This window comes from Rattus norvegicus, chromosome 13 (assembly GCF_036323735.1).
Source record: "Rattus norvegicus strain BN/NHsdMcwi chromosome 13, GRCr8, whole genome shotgun sequence".
Taxonomy (NCBI): domain Eukaryota; kingdom Metazoa; phylum Chordata; class Mammalia; order Rodentia; family Muridae; genus Rattus; species Rattus norvegicus.
The window spans coordinates 75,069,162-75,086,087 of record NC_086031.1 but is presented as its reverse complement, the minus strand read 5'-3'; the positions used below and the strand labels follow the sequence as shown (position 1 = coordinate 75,086,087).

The window sequence follows — 16,926 nt, the reverse complement described above, 5'->3', positions numbered from 1 at the left end:
AATTCTCTACCCACCACCATTTCAGTGGCATAGTGTGAGGTTTGGAACTGCAGGAACCCTCCTGAGATAATCCAGTGGGTTTCAGTCACCCAAGTGGGCAGGGGTAAGCCTCAAGAAGGTATGTGGTGGAACTGAAGGCTAGTCATAAACAGGACAGTGAACAAAAGCTGCTCAAGTTGGGGGGCGGGGGATGTTAGCAGAACGCTCCAGAGACAGTAGAAAATGTCTTGGAAAAGAGAAAAAATGGTCCAGGAGCAAGTTTTCCGAAGAGATCATCAGTTTTCAAAGAGCATGCATTTTGTTTATGTAAAGAAAAAACTTGGTTTCCTAGCACGACCCAGAGTGTATAGTTTAAGAAATATTTAAGAACGGCAAAAATATAAAGAAGGAGGTTAGAAATCCTAGTCAGTGTTGCTCAAAATAAATAAATAAACAAATAAATAAATAAAAATTAAGCACTGTGGTGGACAGGAAAGGCATTTTTGGATTTAGAAATGAAATGTCAGTAGTACTCTAGTCTCTGTGGCTGTTAGAGGATTCTTGAAGGAAGTAAGTTATGAGTTTATAGAATTGTTTATCTGAGAAAACCACCCACCATTTATGTAAAGTTAAAACTATCTTTACAGCCTTGAGTTGTTGTCTAAATCGATTCCTGCACAGATACTCTGATCCCTAAGTCTTAAGTTGAATATGCAGCACCTTTGTGCTTGGGGCTGCTGTTTTTCCCTTGTGCTTTTTGCCCTGTGGGACTTGTGTTCTTAACGAAGAAGATTACCTATTGTTTCTCTAAATGTGTTCTCGCTGGGCACAGAGGGGACTGCTCAAATGAGGTTATAATTCTTGTTTGCCCCTGGGCGGTTGCCAGCACAAAGAAAGGCATGATGGGAAGTAGTTTGGTTACCTTTCACAACAGGTGTCTTTGTCAGAGCTATTCAGATTATCAGAGTGGAAACGCTGAGCCTCTGAGAAAGGAAAGTAGGAAAGCAGTTGGTTTGGCTCTCCGTCCAGACAGCCGCGCTGCAAGGTAAATCTCCCAGTCTGCTGCACGGATGAAGATAGGACGAGGTCCACGCTATCTTTAAATACTACTGAAAAGATAAAAAGGAGTTCAGAAGGTATGGACTGCCCGGATAGTTCATGATGTCCCGAGTCCTGACTGTCTTTTCATTTCTATTTGGCTAGTCATCTTTAAGATAAATGTGCTGGGAAATTCTTAATGAAAGTAATCCTCTACACACAAAGCTGCATTGTGGGGAAATGAAGTAAAAGTGCTTTACTGGCTCCCGGAAGGGTCACACACAGCTTGAAGTTGTTTTAATCATGAGAATTTATTTAAGATATCGCATTTTCTGTTTAAGCCTATTAGACTTGGCCATTCCCTAGCAAGAGATGTTTGCCCTTCTGAGAGCAGGTGCTTTTACCACAGAACTCATACAGGAGTTGCAGAGCTCCCACGGTCACATTTAAATGGCACAAGATGATACTCATTAAGTAGACATGCTATGGAATATGAAAAATTTTAGGAAAACCTGGGAAGATAGACACTAGATTTTATTCTGAATTTGTTTACCCATTTTCTCACAACCCAGCAAATATAGATAACATAATCCTGGTATTGGCGATAAAGCCTAAAGACCACAACACATAGCTGTATCGTCTTTTATTTTAACAGATGTCACCTAACTAATGTTTAATACTAAGAGAAAATACTTCTCAGTACTGTAGTACTGAGAATACTTAGGGCAGATACAGGCACAGCAGGTAACCTGCTTTTGGAGAAAGTTCCTACCTCCTGTTTTCTTTACCCACACTGTGCATGGAATAAGCGTGTGTCATTTATCTTGGAAATTGAGAGAACTTCCCTTCTTGAAAACTTACAGCCTGCTTACCATCTTCAGCTGTCCTCCAAAACCACTTGTGGGACTAAGGAATGGATAGTTTGTGACTATCTGCTGGTCTAAGTAATTAAAAGAAAACTTTAGATATAAAAGGACTAATCATACTTATCATCAGGGAGAAAAACATTTTGTAAATGAGATCCTCATGTTTCTCCAGAATCACATTAGATATTTGTATTTTTAGTGGGAGAAAGGAAAATTATTATCAACTAGTATTGATGTCCCAAATGAATTGTTTCATTTTTATATTTTGGTACTTTTTTTTAACAGAAATACTCAGAGGGAGAAAGGATTCTTTTTCCCCGCTTCCGACTTCAGGAGATAAACTTTAACTGCACCAAGAATTCTATAAATTCTAAGAATAAGAAAACATATGCACTGATTGCTTTAAGAAAAGTTACTTTTCTTCCAAGAAGAATCCTCATGTAAATAACAATGAAGAGATGAACTGTTCGAAACTATCTGAATTACCAAGGACATAACATAAATCAGCTTTTGTTTTGGATGAATTTCATATAGGATATTTCTAGTAAGGAAACCTTTCTTTCTGTGTTTTGAAGTGTGAAGAAGATTCCCGAACCTGAAGTTCTCATGTGCTGTGTTGAGAATGCAGGTGTTTATGGTGTACACTTCCTGAGTAGATAAGAGACCTCTTGTTTTCCATTGGGGGTGAATTACTAGGCAAGTCTGTGATAGCAGCTGCCTTTTCTTTTTCCTCCTCTTTCCCTCTGGATTTTATCACTCAGCCCCTGGCTCTCAGGTGGGTGTGTGCATTAGCACTGAGCTGCCGTAGGAGTTTTTCCCTGGATAGTCTGGTCTGGAGCTGGGGCAGCAGCTGCGGCTGTGGAGAAGCCAGCTGGCAAGATGATGGAAGAAATCTCCATTATGGTAGCCTATGATGCCCATGTTTTCAGCCAGCTGCATGATGAAGACTTCCTCACTAGCCTGGTGGCCATCAGCAAGCCCAGGTCCATGGTAGGTGGCGCCTTACACACTGCACTGGCTTCTCTTTCTGTAAAGTAATGGGCACCTTCTATAGCAAGAGAAGGGTAGGTTCTTGTAATCAGAAACGCTGCTGTTGACTGTATTACAGGCCACAGCAAGGTCTGCAGGCTTTCAGTGGGTTTGTTTAATAAATAAACATTGTTATATGTCGGTAATATGCTTTAAATACTACTGTAGTGAGGTTAAGAAGAGTTTTATAATGCCAAGTACCACTTTGCTTTGTGTCTGTGTATGACTGTTATGAAACTAGCTACAGTTTCACACATTCCGTTCAGTCTCTTTGAAGTAGAACAGTTCTTTCAGTGGGCCATGTCACTTTTGTAAATTGAATCAAATCGCTTTGTAAATAGAAACCAAATAGCTTTCCGGTCTTATATGATCTCCAGGGAGAACTAGAACAAACTAACTTCTTGGAGAATTTTAGTTTTGATTTAATATTTGTAAAAAACATTCATTTTTTATTTTTCTGCCTTCTTATAGTCTTGGCATGTGCATTCTGGCAGGATAGAAAACAATGTTGTTACAATGTTTGTTGTTCCCTCTTTGCTGGCCAGGGAGGCTCATAGAGTGATCCCTGTCTGTGACGCAGTCTCCTAAGTGCACCTGTGCTGTTGCCCTGTTTGGTAGCAGTGCTCTTTGCGGAAGGAAGGAAGGAAGGAAGGAAGGAAGGAAGGAAGGAAGGAAGGAAGGAAGGAAGGAAGGAAAGAAGGAAGGAAGGAAGGGTGGGCGGAAAGGAAGGGGAGGAAGAAAGGAAGGAAGGAAGGAAAGAAGTTTATCGTGACAGTTGAAAGCTTACCAATGTGAACCCCACTTCTCTGTTTTAAGGCACAGAACCACTAAATCACAATGTGACAGTTTTTTTTTCAAAGTAGTAAATTACTATGAAAAAGATAAAGTGACGAATTCTGGATTGATTCAGAGACTTAAAGGTTTTACCAACCAGATGTAATATTTCAACATTTAGCTGCTGATCTGAGTAAACTATTTTTTTAAAAAAAGTAAGATAATGGGGGAAGAGAAAGGAATGGGCCACTGATTAGTTCTCTAATGATATTAACGGATTTTTAAAAATTTTTGTACCACAATATGATTATATTAAAATAATAACTTAGACATACATAATCATCTAAAAACGTTCTAGAGGACCCAGAGAGGTGAGGTCATTAGCCTCTCCACTTCTGTCACAGTTCCTAAATGCAGCATAAATAACTAAATGGATAAAGCAAAAGTAAAACCATAGTATGCTTCTGGAGGTTCTTATGAGGAGAATCATCTGGCCAATGACATGCTTTAGTAAAATAAACATAATTTTTATTTTTTAATTTGCTTTAGATTTATTTTAGTGTGTGTGTGTGTGTGTGTGTGTGTGTGTGTGTGTGTGTGTGTGTGTGTGTGTGCGAGCATGCATGCTTTGTCTGCATGTATGTCTATATATCATTTATGTGCCTGGTGGTCAGGGAGGTCAGAAGAGGGCATCAGATCCCCTGCAACTGGATTTATGGATGGATGTGAGCCAACATGTGAGTGCTGGGAATCAAGCCTGGGTCCTCTTATAAAAACAAAACAAAACAAAACAAAAATGCTCTTAACCGATGAGCCATTTCCCCAGCCCCACAGTTTCAATTTATGATTAAATACATTTCATGAAGTTGATTACCTACCAACACATATATGATGAATCAGAGTAAGAAAGTCCTAAACATTTAAATTTCATTATATCCATTAATTTCATAATAGTCCATTATAAGAATTTACCCAAAGAATTCAGAAGGGTTTTTGTTTCTTTGTGATGGTTTTGCCAAGATCCTCCTGAGCAGACTCTTCTAAACTTACAGGAGCTTTCAGACCAGGCGGAGAGGAAGCAAACACAGACGCGTGTGTGGATGTAGCTCAGTGACAGAGTGCTCGCCTGTTAACCGCCCGGCTTTGGTTCCTCATAACACAAAGGCAAGCACTCAGCCAACTAGCAGAAGTAAAATGGCCGAGCATACTTAATGGAGAGGTCAGAGGAGCTGAAGAGATACAGAGCTCCCGAGTCACAGGGAACATCTCACTGCTCAATAAAAATAAGACATTGTATTCCTGTGTTTGGAGGGAGAGGAGGGCATGTTGGAGAGAGCGCATGGGAGCGTGACTGACTGGCTGCATGACTGAATAGTAATGAGTAATGCACTTCCTAAGACCCACTCCATTTGTCAGTAATTTATGAATAGTTGATGTAGAATTGCTGATACGAAAAGCTCCATGTAAAAGGCATGGAATATTTCTTTGGATACAAAACTTTTAAATAAAAATTATATTTTAGCCAGGCTTGTTGGCACATGATTAATCCCAGAACTGAGGAAGCAGAGACAGGCTTCAGTGTGAGAGACAGGCCAGCAGGGCTATAGTGAGACTCTGTCTCAAAACTAGATCCACAAAAGTTACATTTAATTTATTCATTTTGTGTGTGGGGTGGGGTGTGTGGAAAGATGAGAGGACCACTTTGGGAGCCACTTGTCTCCCTACTGCCCTGGGGGCCACTCAGGTCACCAGGCTGGGAGGCTAGAACCCTTACCCCTGAGCCATTTCCTTTTGGTTCTACATTCCATGGTGATTCTTTTTTGCTTTGTTTGAGATGAACCCTCAAAATCATGTGAAAAAATTCCTTAGACTTTCTTTAGTATGAACTGATTTGAAGCAGGTGATGATACCCTTTTTAACTTACAGGAAGGACTGTCTTCTTGGCCTTTTTGAAAGAGATTTAGATATTTAATACAGGAGTAGGTATTTTCTATAATTGGGTTTTGTTTCATAAGAGGAATATGTTAAATAGTAAAAATGTCTGATTCTAAGATATAGACACAGAACCTTATGCACACGCACGCACGTGCACACACATACACACATGGAGGTCAGAGGATAACTAGCGGGAGTTGGCTCTCTTATTATGTGGGTCCTGATAGTCAAACACAGGCTGTTGGGAGTTGGTGGCAGGCACCTTCCTTCACCTCCATGCACTGAGCCATCTTATTAGCCCTGAAGGTTTTTTCTTTTTTTTTTTTAAGGATATATTCATTTATTATATATAAGTACACTGTAGCTGTCTTCAGATACACCAGAAGAGGGCATTGGGAATCGGATCTCTTTACAGATGGTTGTGAGCCACCATGTGGTTGCTGGGAATTGAACTCAGGACCTCTGGAAGAGCAGTCGGGTGCTCTTAACTGCTGAGCCATCTCTCCAGCCCGGTTTTTTCTTTTTAATAAAAATATAAATAAATTGACATGTAGAATGAAAGTTTGGAAGTTAGCTGCCTTGTATTTAGAGATAAAACCATACCACCACTCTCCCCGTGAGTATACAAGTCTTAGATGAGATGCTCACAGGAACACTGGAGGAACTCAGAGGCTGCCCAGGCCCTCTCTCTGTGAGTAGAGTGGCCAGCCTCTTCCACCTCTGCCTTTCTTAGTCCTTTTGCAGGCTTTTCTTTTTTGGTGCAGCCTTGTTGTATTGCCAGGCCGCCCTTGAACTCTGGGGCTCAGTAGGTAGTTTCTGACTATCTGGGACTGCAGGCATGCACCACTACCGTGCCCAGCTTCAGCTGTTTATAACTGCCAACTATAAATGACAGGGAAGTCACGCCTGGCATGCTTACTGTATTCCAGGGAAGGCTTTGAATGTATGTTTAAATTCAGGATGCAAGATCTCATGTTTAAGCAGTGAGTAAGCCTAGAGCTAATGCAAACTCTAACAGGCACACATTCAGGTTAAATGTCCATTCATATTCTGCTCAGTTATGTCATTCAACTTTCTAATTTATTAAGTGGCCATGAAAGGAATATTGCTTTCAGATGTATGTTAGTAAGTGCTAATATGTAGATTGCTTTAATGTTTGTCTTAATACAGTATTCTGGGCACAAGTAGAATGTCTACCCTTCAAAGACCCCCAGCTAATCTAATAACAGAAAGGACCAAAGTCAGTATTTATGAGATTCCTGTTAGGTACTAGAGATAGAACCAGCAAGAGAATAATTGCCACTGTTGAGCAGTGACAAAGAAGCCTCCACAGTAAGGCTAGAGCAGTAACTTTGGCTTTGGAGGCTGGTCAGGTATTTGTTAGGCAAGGGGAGTGCCTTGTGAACAGGGGACAGCTCGAGAAAAGTCTGAAAGGCCGGTGACTGCTTAAGACACTTTATTTTGGAAGAAGAAGATGGTGATGAAGAAAGGGTCTTATACTTTAGCTCATAATAAGCTGGAATGCATTGTATTGTCTAGGCTGGCCTTGAACTTGCAGCAATCCTCTCACCTCAACCTCCTGAGTGCTGGAATTACAGGTATGAGCCACCATACCTGACTTTATTAGAGTCCTTTGAAGTTACATGGTCTTGCTTAGCCTGTAAAGGATCTGCTGTTAATCTGCTGTTATACAAATAAGAGGACCTGAGGTCTATCCCTAGCAAATATGTGAAAAGGCAGGTGTGGTGGTATCCACTGACAATTCCAGCACTGCGGCAGATAAGAGGATCTTGTGTAATTGAGAAGAGCCTAATTGTCAAGCCTCATGTCCCCGGGAGAGACCTTGTCTCAAAAAAACAAGAGGAACAGCACCTGAGATGGTTGATTTCTGGCCTTCATGTGCTACTCTCATACAGGAGCACAAGCACATGAAGGAGAGCACTTGTAAAGATACAGTGAGAACTCTTCCCAATCACCTCCCTACTGGGAAGGGGTCTATTCTTAGCTTCAGAAGGAAGGAGTGAGCGGAGTAGATAAGGTGTGGTGGGGATGTAGAAGAGGAGAGGGTGCATATGATAGGAGAAAGAGGCTGTTGGGTTGCCCTGCTTGATTAGGGTATTGGGTCTGTTCTACAGGAAAAGAGAAGCTTTCCTCTCTGAAGGTTTTGTAGATCTGACACTTGAACTTAGGATGGCTGGAAGGACCAGTGATGGAGAATGTTTATGAGCCCCTGTACTGAGAAGATAGGTTTGGTTTTATTAGCAGTAGCATGGCAAAAATGGGGTGGGGCAAGGACCACATGGCCCCAGGGGGAAATGCAATGGCAATAGAAAAAATGCAGGTGAAAATTGCTGACAAGTGCCTGGACAGTTGACTAAGGCAGTATTCATCGGAAGGTAGTCCACACTAATTCATTAGTTCTTATAGTCAATAGATACGGTCACACTTAGAAAGATATAATTGCTCCTTGTGAAAAGAGCAACTGATTGGAACAGGTTGAAATTACCACAAGATTTTCATGGTGTTAGAATAGGAAAGTTAGATATTGCCGTAGTGGGCTTTCTATTGGTGTGATAAACACTGTGACCGAAGAGCAACTTGGGGAGAAACAGATTTATTTCAGCATAGAGTAGCACTCTATCATACAGGAAAGTTGGGGCAGTAACTCAAGGCAGGGACCTGCAAGCAGTAATTGAAGCAGACACCTTGGGGAAACTTTACTTTCTGACTTGCTTTCAATGACTTGTTTAGCTTGTTTTCTTACACCACCTCGGCCCACCTGCCCTAAAGTGGTGGTTCCCATGGTAGCCTGGGCCCTTCCACGTCAGTCACTAACCAAGAATATGCTAAACACACTTGCCTACCAACTAACCTCATGGAGGCATTTTCTCATTCGAGGTTTCTTTTTCCCTAGAAGGTGACTTAGCTTATGTCACACACACACACACACACACACACACACACACACACACACACACACACACACACAAACCCAAAACAGATATCAAGAATAAAACAAGGAACAGATGACCCATTTTGACTTTAACCATTGCTTACATCTTGAAATTGAGTATCATTCTATCTCTGAAGGAGACTTGATCGATCAGTAGTTAACCTTGACCTTTAACAAAAGCCACTTAACCATCTAAGGTGGGCTGTTTTATGTTGGCTCTGGATAGATATTTTTAACTGACAGTTACCAAAATAGTACTGGACCCACAACAGAAGGGGCTTCTTTCAGGGAACTAAAGTTTCTCTGTTCTATAGATGGAAGATGAGGGTAAGCATTCTGCAGTCTCCCCCTTAGTGGTTTGGCACATGAAATTCCATATGCCAGAGATGAGGAAAATAATATCAGTGCAGTTTCTTATAAATCATCCCTGAATAGACATTTCAAATATTGACTAGAATCAGACATTATAAAGCTAATTAAGATTCTCTCATAGTTAAATTGTTTATTGAACAGTTTTATTCTCATTGTCATTTACCACATTCTTATCTTGGCACCTTTTATCAATTTCAAAATAGTTCAGGGAACCCAATCTTTCCATGTTTGACTTACTAATTTTGATGAGTTAAGGATCTTAGGATCCTAACAGTAGAATTCTGTATTCTATGAAGCAAGAAATGGAATTTATTGCATGGATGCCAGGGCGTGTCCTTTTTGAAATGCAAGGGCAAACTTTGAGACAGGCAGCAAGCCTGGGACTGGCCTGTGTTGGCAGGCACCCTGCATCCCTGCCATCTCATTACTTTTTTTTTGCATCTAGTTTATTTATCTCTGTCCCTGAGATCCCCAGCTTACTCATTCCTGGGCAGAACACTGCTGCTGTGCGGCATCTAGATTTATAGCTCCACCGTATGTTAAATAACATCTCTGCCTCGGACTCACAAGTCTGTGTGCTTTTGGACTGAAATTGATTCAATATCTTTAGGTAAAAGATGATGCAAAATAGAACCCATGAGCACATGACTGACATAGCAACATTATTCTCAATAGCTTCAATCTAGACACAATCCAAAGATCCAGCATGCGGTCAATTTCTAAACACACAGTGGTATACAGTGCAAATGCCAGTTCTGAAAGAATGAAATGGTAATACTCTGCAACATGGGAGAGACTGACAAACCTGCACCCAGTGAAAGACTAAATATTGGATGATTGCTGACACCGAACATGGGACTTTAAAAATGGGTGGTGAAGATATATGGTGGACTGTTCTGCATATTTTGTGTATACTTAAATTCTTCTTTATCACACTTTTAAAGTTATTAGTTACTTTTTGTTGATATTTCGAAAGCACCAAATCTATTTTAGCCTTCCTTTGCTATGAGTCATTTTGCTGAACCCCGCTCTGTTGGTTGTTTTCTCTCCTTTACCTGGCCTGGGCTGTAATATCCCTAAGCACACACACACAGTGTGCTGTGCTCCCCACCTCAGCAAAGCTTCCTAGCCTGTCACCTCACTTTCTCAACATTGCCTCCCCTCAGCTTCCTCTTTCACTGAGTTTTTCCCAAAGAGGAAGCATGTACACTTTCAGATACCATGCACTCCCCTGTAGTCCAGACAAGGCTCATTGTGGTTCAGTTGCCTGTTTAGAAGCTCTGTGGTTTTCATTTGTGTTTCTAAACAAGCATTCCACATAGCTTCTTCTACACTTCAGAGGTACTCTATTTTAGTTTCCGTATAAGCTTCCTTCTGGGGGACACCTATGAGACCAGACTTTCTATGTATATTTTCCTTCTGGGGGAGTGAGTGTGGGATAGGTCTTGTGTTTGTTTTAATTTTATTTTATTTTGAGATGGAGCCCCACTATATAGTTCTGGCTGGATAGGAACTCACTTTGTAGATCAGACTGGACTAGACTTTGTAGATCCCTGTCCTGGTTCTGCCTCCCAAGTGCTGGAATTAAAAATCCTGCCTTCCAAGTTCTGGGATAAAAGATATGCACCACCACATACTGCTCCAAAGAATTTGTACTGTAAAATATGCAAGCAATTAGTTCACTGTGCATATGCAAACTCCATAGTTTCTGTCCTTTATATGTAATCTTTAGCTCCCTGTATTCAATAACCCTAGCAATCAGTGGTAGGTGTGTTGGGGGTTGGTCTGGTATTGCTGTATGCAAATGTTAAATACTGGCGCCAAGATCTGATTGCCCCATAAGCAGATCCTCGTGTACATCAAGTGATGCCATGTAACCTTGTTCTTCAACTTAAAACTATTGGTCAAATAAAAGTGGTTACAGCCATTTACTGGGGAGAATAGAAGCAAACAGAGTTTCAGTTACTGGGCTGGGGAGACCATGAGGAAGAAGGAGAAAGGAGAGAACAGGTCTCCATTAGACATGATGAACCAAGAGCACTTGCCAGAGTGAAATGCCCCCTGAGGACAGACGATGGAGCAGAAATAACCCAGACAGCAAGTACATGGGTCATGCAGCTAGGAAATAGACAGTCTGATGTATGGGAAAATAGATTAGGGGTAATCCCCAGTAATCTTGCTAAGCTGATTAAATAAAGGACTCTGCCTTAATTATGGGGGGACAGGACACTGGCTGGATCATATTGATAACTAACAGAGCTGATTAAAACCCATTTGCGTAGGTGCTTTACATGAAAATTCTTACTGATGCTTTAACCTACCACACACAGAGCTGTCATCTCTGTCTAATGGAGACTTAGGGAAGTTAAGTAACTTTCCCCAAGATCACACTGGGGAAAGGAGGGACCTGAGGCTGGAGAGAACCAGAGCCTTGTTGAAAGCCCTTAACTAGTTTGTTTTTCCTCTTAATCCCCAGTAAGAACTTGCTTTTGACATGGGAGTTGGAAGCAGAAGCACTAGAGTTGTCATCCTCGCTTTTTCCTTGACTGTTATAACAAGTGTGTGGGGAAGGTTTCTAGAGAGTGGACTGCCAGCAACACTGAGGTTAGTGTTGGAAGGAAGATTCCATAATCCTAAAACTAGCTGTCTGATACCAAGTGAATTAAAGTGGAATGGCAGATTCCAAACTCAGAGTCAGAAGCAGGGTTGGCCGTTACTTTGTAAAGACTGCTTGCCTGCAGGGCAAGGTACTTTCCTTAGGGAGATTTTCTTAGGAATATCTTAAGTCAGTTCGGTCAGCAGCCAGAGTACCAGAGACTGGGTAAGGGTGACTTCCTCAGCTCTAGAGTCTGAAACCTGAGAGGCTGCCAGCATTGTGGGACTCTCAGTGCAGATCCTTCTCATGTTCACAGATGATTATCTTCTTGTAGCTTAGCATGGCAGAGGGCAAAGAAAGAGCCACTTCCTGTGAAAGAATAACCATCCTCTCAGGAACAACTTGCCTCCCAAAGGCCCCATGACCAAATCCTGTAAGAAGAGAGTATCAGCGTAAGGATTGGTGGGGGGCATATTTGATCCACAGTGCACAGCCTTAGGAAATTCCAGAGGAGTAAGGTCCAGAAAAGCTAGGAACATGGATGAAGGGTTACTTACAGGGCATGGATGATCTCAAAACAGTTATGGCCATAAAGTCTCACCCCATCATAGATGATGACCTCATGGCAGTTAAGTCATAGAAGCCCTAGACTATCTCCTATTACAATGAACCTATTCTAAATATGCTTTCATAGAAGTGTTTGTTACAGGAACAGTTGACGTGAAGTACACACTGCACTAATTTTTACTGATCTGTTTCATGTGTTCATACTCGTACTAGGTGAAAACACTCTTAAGATTTTTATTGTTCTGCACTAGCCATTGACATTTTTATTTAGTTTGATCACCAACCAAACATTCATTGTTCTGTTACTGTGTGCTAACTACATTATTTTCTTGGCACAGAAGATCTAGACATGCAAAACAATTCATAGTACCTATTGTGACTCTTACAGCGAGAAACGCAAAACAGCAACATGAGCTAATGATGATGTTCACCAGGCCTCACATGGAGTGGTCCGTCAGTAAGGGTCCTGCTCCTGCGGTCTGAGAGGTGAACATCTGTGGGGAAATTGGGAAAATGTATCTCAAGCAGGGGGAACCTGGAGAGCACTCTCTAAGGGTAGGACCAGAGAGTCAGTGTGGTAAGAAATGAAATTGGGGAGGAAGTTAGAGGTCAGGCTGTGAAGTAGAGCTATGTAAACTAGATGAAGTGGGAAGGCTTATTTTCTTGTATGATACATTGTGTTTATAAAATTGAATGACTCAGGTTTTAGGTGTGGTTAACAGAAGTTTAACATTGTGGGTATATTATTAGAGAAGCCAGTGTTATGTCAAAAACTCACTGCCGAGCTCAAACTCTGTATCAAACTGTAGTATTAAGTCATCGTGAGCATGATACACTGCCTTAGAAATAGGATTCTCAGCTCAACGAACACCAAAAATAACACTGATCATAATGTCTACATTCAGATTTCTAACAGGCTGAAAATAATGTAGAAGCCCTCTTTTAGTTTTTAATCCCCCCCCCCTTTTTGAAAAATTAAATGATTTGGGGGCTGGAGAGAAACCTCAGCAGCTTGAGAACTTTCTACCTTTCCAGAGAACCTAAGTTCAGTTCCCAGCAGTCAGTCATGTAGGGAGGCCCCAACTACTTGAAATTCTAGCTCCAGGACAGCTAACCTTTTCTGGCCTCTGAGGATATTGCTCATCCACTCACACAAACACTGTAGTAGTTTGAATGAGAATGGTCCCCACAGGCTCAGATATTTGAATAGTTAGCCCAAGTTGGTAGACCAGTTTAGGAAGGATTAAGAGATCTGGTCTTGTTGGAGGAGGTGTGTGACAGGTATGGGCTTTGAGGTTTCAAAAGCCAAGCCAATTCCCATTAGCTCTCTGCCTCCTGCTTGCTGATAAGTATGTAACTCTCAGCTACTGTTCTAGCTCCATGCTTGTCTGCCTGATAGTCATGGATTGTAAACCTCTGAAACTACAAGCCAGCCCCTAAAAAACTTAAGTTGCTTTAGTTATGGTGTCTCTTCATAGCAATAGAAAAGTACCCATGACAGACTATTACATACATATAAAAACACAAGTAAATATTTAAAATAAGTTATTTTAAACTGATAACTGATATTTTTAACTGATAAAATAAATTATTTTAAATGATTCTTAACTGGTAATAAAAATTACACATATTCATTGGGTATCATGTAACTTTTTTCTCTTCTTTTTTTTTTTTTTTACTTTATCTGCATTTATTTTATGCTGAATTTATTCCATGTCATGAGTTTTTGTTACTATAGTTTCTTCTGGGATATCTTTTTCTTCTATGCAACCTCCTCTTCTGGCTTTGAAACAATCTGTTCCTTCTCAGTGAGAGTCATCTCGATGTAGCAGGGGGAGCTCATGGATGGGTCAATCCGGCCATGAGCTCTGTAGGTCGGTCGGCACATCTCAAGTGCCTTGTTCCCCTGGATGTGTTCAATGACCAGAGACTCTACATCTGAACCCTTAGGTTCAGCATTACTCTCTGCATTTCTGAGCATGTGCAGCAAAACTTCAGCATTCTTTTTTGGCCACCGTCCCTGTGTTTAGCTCCATTGTTTGGCCTAGGTGCACTTACCGACTCCACCATTATACCGCCAAATGGCACACATTGCTTCTTTAAAGTGACACCCTTCAGATACTTGGTGTTCCTTGGATATTTAACCAGTACTGGGATTGATTGCTGGATCATGTAAGAGTTCTATCTTCATCTTTTGAAGAACGTTACATTGTTCTCCACAGTGCCTGTGCTAGCCTCCATTCTACCAGCAGTAAGAGTTTGGTCTACTCAGCATCTTCCCTGGTACTGGTACCCGTGAGTGCTTTTTATAATAGTCATTCTACCTGAAACAAGGTTGACAGCCCACTGTGAGTTTAATTTGAAATTCCCTGATGATTTAATGATAGTTCATGTATCTTCTTCTGTTGTATCTGTTGTAGAACAAAACCTCACATCCTATACAGTCAGGACTATAGTTGTTTGGTCTAAAGAAAATGTTAGTTAAGAAGAAGCATACAGGGACTGGAGAGATGGCTCAGTGGTTAAGAGCACTGACTGCTCTTCCAGAGGTCCTGAGTTCAATTCCCAGCAACCACATGGTGGCTCACAACCATCTGTATGGGGATCCGATGCACTCTTCTGGTGTGTCTGAAGACAGCTACAGTGTACTCATATACATTAAATAAATAATAATTATAAAAGGAAGCATAAAGTTGTATATACTATCATTTTAATTTAAAAATTTTTATGTTTTAAAACAGACCCTCCTAACCTTTTCTTCTATTGGAAATTTTATGCTTTTGTATGTTTGTTTCATATATGCAAAAACATACATGTACTCTACCAGAGATGTTAAGGGAAGGGGGAAATATTTGCAGATGCATGTATTTATATATTGTGTACATACATGCATCAGCAAATGTGTGTGTGTGTGTAAAATTACTAACTCTCAATGTGCTCATTACAGATTCATTAGCTATAAAAAACATTAATACCATGTTTTTCAATACTATACAGTTTGTATTCATAAATTAGTGTTTCCACAGATTTGTCATCAGAAAATCATCGACACACACATACACACAAACATTCACTGAAAATGTAATAAATTCTAATTGGAATTCAGATTTATCAATATATTTCTTTGGGGGTGGATGGTTATCATGATTAGGCCTAATTATGGATTCTTCAGTACTTTTTTACACTAACCACCATCATTTCAACTATGTATTTTTAAAAAATTTGTCTTGTGTATGTGTGCTTGAGTGTATATATGTTTACCATGTGCATGTAGGTTCCTACATAGGACAGAAAGGGGCATCAGATCCCTAGAAACCAGTTACAAGTTATGAGCTGACCTCTGTAGATGTTAGGAACTGAACCTGTGTCCTCTACAAGAGCAGCCAGTGTCCTTAATTGCTGAACCATCTGTCCAGTCATCACCTAGATTTGTATTAGAACACCTGTTTGAACCCATGCAAAATATTATGAGAGAATTTGTTCTAAATCCCGTGTGCTATTTGCATAATAGTAGGAAAGTCCTTTTGGTTCATGCTGTTGATGTATACTAGTGATCTTATTTTTTTTTAAAGTTGGAAATAGAGTCTCTCATGTGGGATGGCCTTGAATTCTTGTGTAGCAGAGGAAGACTTTAAACTCTGATCCTCCTGCTTTTACCTACAGCCAATGCTTAGGTTATCTATGGGAAGCCCGACACCAGGGCTATAAGGAGCTTCTTTGCAAGTACCCTACCAACAGCATTCTGTCCCCAGTCCTTGTAGTGGGTATCTTGTGAGTGCAATTCAGTTCTAAATTGCTTTCAGAATCATTTTTAAAAGCATTTTACAATGAGAGTATATATTTGTGATACAGTTCTACTAGTACTACTGATATCTGTACTAAATGTTTTTGCTTAATCTTATATATTATTATAACATATAAAATTATTATAAATATATAAACATGCCCCATTTCTTCTAGAATATGAATCTTTTTATTTTGAGATTTTCATGCACATATATGATTGTACTTTGCTCACACCCCCTCACTTGCTTTTCTTTTTTGTCCCCCTGAGTATCCCCATTTCCCTTTTTTTAAAAAATAAATCTGCATAGGGGGGAAAAAGATGTTTGCCTTCCCAAGACTGTTTTATTACACTTAGCATGATGATATCCAGTTCCATCAATTTTCCTGTCATTTTTCCTGAAACTTTTAAGCAAATTGGCACTTTTCTTTCCTGTCTCTTCCAAAAGTAATTATGAAGCGCTGTCTTGCCAATGAAGCTCTAGGAACCAATGCTGTCATTTCAACATGGCTCAGCTCTGTGGTCCAGGGATTCTCAGTAGGTGTGGAGTTACAGAGCACTTTGGCAGGCTGGTTGAGCCTGTGCACCTTGAGCAGGAAAATACTTTTAATGTAGAAAGTGCACAAAGCTACATTGTAAACTAAACTAATGATATTGGAATACACTGGTCAAAGCAAATACCAAATTTATGATATTATAGCATATGCTTCTTTATTAATATATTAATATAGTAGATAGCAAGATATGTTATTAAGTCTGGTTATCAATGTATTAATGTAGTAGAGAGTAAGAATGTACTTAATGTCTTTTTAAAATATAAACTGAACTGTGTAAGTCTGATAGCTACCTCAGTGCCAAAAATAAAGAGTATAAGCACTATTTTGGGATACATGCAATGCTTGCACAGTGACTTAAAATATTCGTAGTATTTATTGGTGACCACTTACAGTATGTTCTTACCTAACTTTATAACTGGAAGCTGAGAAATTCAATTAGAGTTTCAGAAATAGATTTTTTCTGTTTTAGCTTAAGA

At 40.2% G+C, this 16,926-nt stretch overlaps 1 protein-coding gene across 20 annotated transcripts in view; it reads left to right on the top strand.

Annotated features, from left to right (window-relative positions):
• Positions 1–16,926, top strand: part of Rabgap1l (RAB GTPase activating protein 1-like) — a 595,699-nt gene that overhangs the window by 507,153 nt on the left and 71,620 nt on the right. Inside the window, exons 1-2 of one of the 20 annotated variants that reach the window (XM_063272355.1) lie at positions 5–1,024; positions 2,169–2,873. In XM_063272355.1, the coding sequence (XP_063128425.1) occupies positions 2,763–2,873 (111 nt within the window). In that variant the 5' untranslated portion in view covers positions 5–1,024; positions 2,169–2,762. 20 annotated transcript variants of the gene reach the window in all.